This window comes from Athene cunicularia (assembly GCF_003259725.1).
Source record: "Athene cunicularia isolate RWA chromosome 4 unlocalized genomic scaffold, athCun1 chr4_part1, whole genome shotgun sequence".
Classification (NCBI taxonomy): domain Eukaryota; kingdom Metazoa; phylum Chordata; class Aves; order Strigiformes; family Strigidae; genus Athene; species Athene cunicularia.
In genome coordinates, this window is record NW_020799098.1 from 11,908,568 (window position 1) to 11,916,158 (window position 7,591).

Genomic DNA, 7,591 nt, shown 5'->3' on the forward strand with positions numbered 1-7,591 from the left:
GGGGTAGGGAGAGAAACACAGAGAGGCAAGACATCAACCTGTAAAGTAGCAAAATTCCCATGCTCCGAGATATATTTAACATGCTCAGCAGCCATGCTGCAACCAGCTCCAATAAGCACAAGTGTACTGCAAGCAAGAGCCTTTTCCTAACTATATAAATCACAGCTTTTCAACTAGATCTTAATCCATATGTCATATATTCGTTGTGTATTTACATACTAGTGTAGAAACATGTAGAAAGATGTTGCTGAAGACTTGGAAGAGTAGTTATGATACAGCACTTTCATCTGTGAGCAACCAATATTCAGTAAAGAATTTCAGACTGACTTCTTTGGTAGCTTTTATTTCCTTGTGGGATTTATTTTTTTTTACTTCAGACCTTCATACATACTAGACATAAAAATATTTTCTAAATGCTATTATGGTAACATAGACATAAAAGGACCTTCTTAACCTAAGTCCCATGTCCTGGAGAGCCATTTAGAAGACACATCCTTCAAAGAGGTCTACAGGTCACAACTCAGAGAACGGTTTCCAACATCCACGAACAAAGTTCATTCCTTTATTGAATGGTCAAAAGCTATAGCGAAAACATGTGTCAGGATGAGTGCAGCACCAAGATAACAGCAAGATTATTGCCAATGTGATGGGTCTGAGTCTTAGGAAAGACTATGGTGGTTTGTGTGGCCATTAGAGCACATGCTACAGAAGCACACTGCAACATCAGCACCTTTTAGGTCCCTAAATCAATACCACTGCCTGTTAAATCAATAATCATCTCTTTAATATCTTGCACATTCCAAGGTTTGTCAAGCCATGTTCCTTTCTTTTCCTTTGTCTTTTATGTATTTTTCCTACCTGATACCCATAATAAAACATTACTGATAGAAAATGAATGTAGTGGATGTCAGCCTAACTATAGTTTTACAGCTGATTTTAAATGTCCAAAATAAATTTAAAATAGAAACTATGCTGTACAATGCAATTTATAATGATGCACTGTAGAGTATTAGCAAGACAGAAATTGCAGAAAAGATAATGAAAGTCTTTGTAATGCTATTAGACAAATATGGAAATATGATCAAAGAGAGCATAAAAATCTGTTGTTCAGTAAGAGAAATAAAATTCTAATTGTATGACTGTCTTTTCAACAGTACTGCCCAAAACCTTTTCAGAGTGGAACAGGTGTAAATAAGGATATAATAAGAGAACAGAAGAGCTGCACGGGTATAATTGAGAGCAGTCTATTTTGATTGCGGAACCTGCATTACTCAGGATGATGCATTAGCCAGAGAAAGCACAGCTAGACATTAGATCCCAAGCTGAGTTTGCTGGGCTAATAATTAGAAAGCCATTACTTTTTTTTGTTTTTACTTGGAAAGAGAGCAAATTTGATATGGAAATCACAGACTCAGTAACTCCATCCCTTGGGGCCATTTCTACAAAGTCACTTTTCAAAACACAACCACAATATAAGACCATCTGGAAGCACACATTGCTGCAGAATACAGTTGCTCACTTACTAAGCAGCACTTCACACGAAGAAAGAATTTCACTGGGGCACCAAACTCTATATTGGTATTTTGTTTTGCTTTTTAAATTAATTTCAGGAAACAGGTGAAATGAGTTTCACCTACAAGTCCAAAGAGTTTGGAAACAAATGCCCTTACTCATTTTCTTACACTGTGAGCCACACAAGACCTGGAAATTTTACTTTGAGTGTTATGTTGTTCACTGTATCTACCTTAAAAGAATCTCCTGCTCTTTGTAGTCTGGATTTTAACCTTAGTGTAGACATGCACCTTAGTGTAAATGCCCAGAGGACCATGTGGTCACTGTGCATTGATCACTAATGACAATCAGTGGTCTTGTACCAGTGGGTCTTGCCCTGAATACATGACTTTTTGTGGGTGCAGAAAGAAACAGCTGTACCACCAAAGACAGGATTTTCCTGACTCCGTGAGGTTTGACAACTGTCATGCTGTCCATGAGGCTTACCCAATAGCTCTCACCTCCAGCTTACTCAGATACTGACCTGGACTCACAACCGCTTTGCACTGCGCTGCAACTTCATTCCTTCCTCAGGCTGCATTTGGAGTAAGGAGTCCCATGAAGCTCAGTTAGGATATCCAACCATATTTAAGCAGGCTGGGAAGTCTGTTTCATTATTAGTTATTAGGAAGTTTGTTTTTGTTATAGCAGTTCATTATTGACAACATGGGGCAAAATGTCCCAACATCTCTGAAAACAGGCCTACCTACAGTTCAGCATACAATGCTAAGAGGAGTTAACAGTGCAGTTAACATCAAATAATGCCGTTTGTTTTGCTGTGGTGAAGTAATAACAACACGGTGATGCCACTGGGAACAATGGCAATTACACAGCAAGTTGCTTTAGCACTACTGCATCATTACAGCTTGATAATATGCAATCAAAACTTTATTAGCAATCAGCAGCAGCATCTATTATTCATTGCTTAGATCGAGCTAAGAAGGGGAAGGCTGCATGCACACCAGAAACAGGACTCTGAGCCAGTCTAAGCACAGAATTGGAAGCCAATTCCATGGCCATACCATGCTGAGTCACTGCATAACCTTCAGCAATCAGTTACCATCTCGGTTGTCCCATGTATAAAATACAGTACTTATCATAATATACATATATATATATTTCCAAGAGACATTATTAGGACTAATTAACTTGGCTGTACAGATAAGTGTTAGAATTAATTTTTTAGCAGCTACCAATTCAAAGTTAAATATTTGATTGTAAGATTCAAGGGCATACATCTAAAACTGCAAGCATGCACCATATGCAAGCAGGCACCTGAGGTTGTAAAATATATGCACCTATATATTTACGCACAAACTGGTCCATAAAGCATAAGAAAACACATACTCAAGTATCTGTTATCCTAAATAGTCTGTTTGATTCAAGGCCTTCATACTGTAAACATGCTGGATAAAGATGTGTGTGGACTCTGACAGGAATAGTGCTAGTACGCAAAGTATCTTCAATATATGCTCAATGTGCGAAGATAATTTTAGTACCTGAATTTCAAGTTTTAGTCACAGTATCAATTTTTGCATTATGCTAATGAGGCCTAACATGACAACCAACCTGTATTCCCAATACATACTGTGTTTTAGAAACTCTAAAAATAAACCTGAAGACAATCTTCTGTTCCTTCTCAATAAGTTATTTTAATTTATATTCAAGATGCAACCAATGTAATCTCTGTTTATTTCCCTACCTTATTTTGAGTCAAATAACGATACAATTTACCCCAACCTTAACAATTACTTAATAAGCAAATTAGCAAAGTATCATAAATAGCTGACTAGAGAAGCACACCCTGGTGTTTTCTATCCACATGCTTCCAGCAAGATATATGCCTCCACCTCTTCAGTGTAACCAGACATGACTGATACTAGTAAAAAGTTGTTAAGACTTTCATTATACAGCACCATTTTCCCTGTTTATTCAACAATGGAAAAATTCCAAGGTAATTAAAATTTAGGCCTCCCAATCCTGTAACCTGACTTGTGTAGGCAACCCTAAATTACCTACACAAATTAACAATGCGCTGCAGAGGCACAGAAGTTTGTCTTTAAAAAAATAATAAAAAAATAAAATTCAATCTATCTTCTTCACATAAAGCCCTCTGACTGGTGTTTTTCCTCACCATTTGCATTACTCTTAAAAGTCTGACTGCAACTCCAAGGTCACTAAGAACAAATAAGCATGCCTGGGCCACTGAGTCACCCTTCCCTTCTCATTCCCTGTTCCACTAATCAAGGAAAAAAAAAATAATTCTTTTGAGTAATGGGAGAAAAAGAAAAAGAATAAGAGAAAATATGTTTTAGAGGAAGAAAAGAACAATGCAGTTTCAAGAAACAAAAGAATCAATAAATGCCAAGCTAGAATAATATTTACTGATTGGCGAGATAAAAGTAGGAGATTAACAACATTAAAAAATTAACCTGGTGGGGATTGATCAAGTTATAAGACAAGTTTATTTTCACTTAGAGACTTAGAGAATATGAAGTGTCTGGTATGATCTAGGCAGACAAGATAGAAAAAAGAAAAATACCGGACTGATTCAGGAAATAGCTGGACAGGATCTATTCGCACAAGGGCACAGAAACTGCACAAAAATTAATGGCTTTTGTCCACTGATAAAAAACCCTACTCCATTCTTCACACCTGTTTTACTGTATATTTGTTCTGATGCAAATGAGAGGAATGCAAAACAGAAACAAACAAGTTTAAAAATATATACACTGGGCATTCTGGGCAGGCTGCCAATGCGAGTACAACACCTCAGCTCCATCAGCAAACATGGAGCTTCATCAATTTACACCCAACCATTTTACACACAGAAAAACATGAAAGTTCCCTGACTTCACGGGCAGTATTTATTTTTATTTTATTTAATACAAATAATGAGCTACATCTCAACAGAGAGAGGCAGTATTTGATATTTTTGCACCAGTTGGTGCCATTTGTGTTTTTCCAGAGCCAGGAACTTTGTAACTCCCCGAGTCTGACAACCACACAGGCTGCTTTTACACCACAGTGGGCAAAGGTGGAGGAAGGAGGTGAGCCCAGAGCAGAACATATCTAGGGATTGATCAGCTACGTGCCCTGTCTCAAGTGATAATCTTAAGCACTTGCTTCCTTTGAGCTTTCCCATCCTAGTTTTATAAACAACCAAGGCATCTGGTACATCTATTCCTTGTAAGTAAAAGGCCCTGATTTCCCTATGATGCATATGCTAGCATCAATTTTATTTCAATGCAGTTCACACCAGTTCTTCTTTACACCAGCTGTCAGCAAGGTCTGAATGACCTTGTTTAAAGTGTTTATGTTCTCAAAAGAAAGCAACACTATCTGAAGCCTGTTTTATGTTTATTTTGAAAGACCAGAGAGTTTATTTTGAAGAGTCTGACTGAATAAGTTTAAAAGACTTCTACAACAGATTACACTGAATTGCAGATAGCAAAACTTGAAACACTGCACATGTTGTGTAGGCCAGGGGCTTGTAACAGGAAGCAATGTGTGCTTACGCAATTATGGGAGTATCCAAATTGCCATTTGGTTGTCTTCTTTGCACAAGATGTTGGACAAAAATTAAAACAGAAACAAATGTACAATTCATTTCACATCTTGTAAGTTTAAAGGATAATTACAAATGAACAACCGTCATAGCCCTAAAAAAGCCAATCCTGACCAATAACAAGCAGTCTTCATTTGATCTTAACCGTCTTTCCCGAATACCCCCTTTTTTATGACTAGAAGTTAATTTTTAACTTGAGAATACCCTTGTGCTGCATGGACCACTGCCCCTGGCCAGAGTGTACTGCTCAGCTCCTAGTATGACTATAAGATATTGCAAAAATACACTGTCGCTATGAGAAATTCCTCAAGGTTAAAACAACGCAGCCTCCTTCAAAACAAGCAACAAGGCTGGTGTGCAGCATGTCCCGGTCACAGAATTTTCCAGCCCCCAATTCCCTTGCACACTCATTTTCTTGCATTGTCTCTGTAAAGCTTCTTACACACACAGATGAAGGTTGAGACCCCATACAATCCAGTAAGTTTACAAGTGTCTAAGCCACAGGGTATTAGACAACTCATTTGTTTATAGACCTGAAGCTTACGAACTACATAAGAACTTCACATAGGACCCCTCAAGAAAATCTCCTGTCATTTATAACTATTTAAATATCCCAGCAGAATATTTCAAGAATATTTCTACTCCTACAGATAACCCAGTAAGACTACCATAGCAAACATTGGTGCAATATTATATTTATTAATAACAGTGAAATACTTTCACTTTTGAAGTGTACATAAATGGGTCTAGCAAAAATTTTTGGTGGAATATTTATATAGATACACAGAAAAACAGAGCACAAAAAGCCCACTTGGCAAAACAAAACTAACACACAAGCAGATAACCAGTACGACTGATATCTTAATTCATGAATGTTAAGGAAATAAGAATCAATTTAGAAATTTATTTGGATTACTATGTATTCCCAGTTGTCATAAGACACAATATAAACTGCACTGGTCCTACATTTCATCCATCATGACTGCTTCCAAATCAAGATTATTTACTAACCTCAATACAGTACTCAAGAGCAGTAAGAACTCCCAACAGAGACATCCCAAAACAATAGGTATTTCTAAGTTTTTAAGTAATTTTGATGCAAAATATCTAAGAAAAGGAAAAGAATGGCATCTTGCAAAGTGGCATCAGGAAGGTACCTCATACTCTCTTATCACTGTTTGTGTCTGCTGTTAAAACTCATTTCAAACTCCTTGTTATTGAACATCAGGAACTGCATTTAAAGAAGAGGATTAAGGGCTGATGACAATCTAAATAATCTTTCTATATTAGCATCAGTCAGCTACCAACTCAATTCAGTTTCAAAAGGGAAAAAAAGAGACAGATTTACTCTGAGAACAGAGGGGAAAGGTTACAGGAAAACTAGATAACTTACCTCCATAAAGAGCTCTCCAGCACTTTCCCCATGTCAGTATGATAATACTTGGTAAGGATCAGGATCACCTAAAAAGCAAATGAGAATAAATATCTTTATATACATAAACTGATATAAGAAACAGAAGTATATCATGGGCAACATTATTCTGGTTAATACAAAAGTGCGGGTCCTGAAAATCTGAACTGTATTTCACTTTATTTTTACCTCTTACCAGTTTTGCCTTTGGACTGGTTTGTTTTTGGTTTTTTTTTCCCCTTTCTCTTTCTGAGAAGAGTGATTTCAGCACTCAAAGTTTTCTGCAAACTTGGGGACTTTATAAAAGATTGCCCATTTCACATGAGCAGTGGAGTTGGAATAGTCATATAAATCCCACACACACATGACAGCCCCAAGCAATTTGTATGACTTTCTCAGCAGGAAGGACCAATCTGATTGATACTTTAAATTTAGGAGGCAACTCTCTTGGACATCTACTGACACATTTTTTTTCTTTTAATCCGAAGTGTTAAACAATGGTGTTTAACTTTGATTATGCAGATAAATTCAGGCAGAAAATGAGCTCTGGTCTTCCCTACAAGATGAGAAATGCAACTTTCATGTCTGTCATTTTTCATTCCTAGAAGTATCACTTTTTTCCTTCAAGAACCAGCTCTGTGCTCTGTGAATTACTCATCTACATCACCAAAAGCCAGCAAAATACACAAGCAAATTTTATCCATAAAACATCTTCAACCTAGGAGAAGAGTCAGCAAGAATCACTTTCCATTCACTCATCATCTGACAAATTCACTGGTCAAACAACGTAAAGCACTAGTCCATGACTGGTGTATCAAGCTGAATGCTATGTTTTATATTTAGATCATTTAAAACAGATTTCTTTCTGTTTCCAGTCCATAATAGTGGTTCTTATACCCACGTTCCCATAGCAACCCCACAGAGGTAGAACATGAAGAACCTCTGGTTTCTTGCACAGCTGTTGGCTTGCTTTAATGCGGGGTCAACGTCAGTCTCCAACAGTTTGGAGCATGCTGTTATTTAGCTGGCACATTGTCTGTTCCTGACCAACAGATGAAATC

General features: G+C 37.2%; 1 protein-coding gene across 7 annotated transcripts in view; it reads right to left on the reverse strand.

Moving 5' to 3' along the window:
* Positions 1-6,574, reverse strand: part of SORCS2 (sortilin related VPS10 domain containing receptor 2) — a 385,148-nt gene extending 378,574 nt beyond the window's left edge. For all 7 annotated transcript variants that reach the window (XM_026846778.1, XM_026846777.1, XM_026846776.1 and 4 more), the window contains exon 1: positions 6,513-6,574. In XM_026846778.1, coding sequence (XP_026702579.1) covers positions 6,513-6,544 — 32 coding nt within the window. In that variant the 5' untranslated portion in view covers positions 6,545-6,574. The remainder of the gene's footprint in view (positions 1-6,512) is intronic.
* Between the last annotated feature and the right edge of the window lie 1,017 nt (positions 6,575-7,591).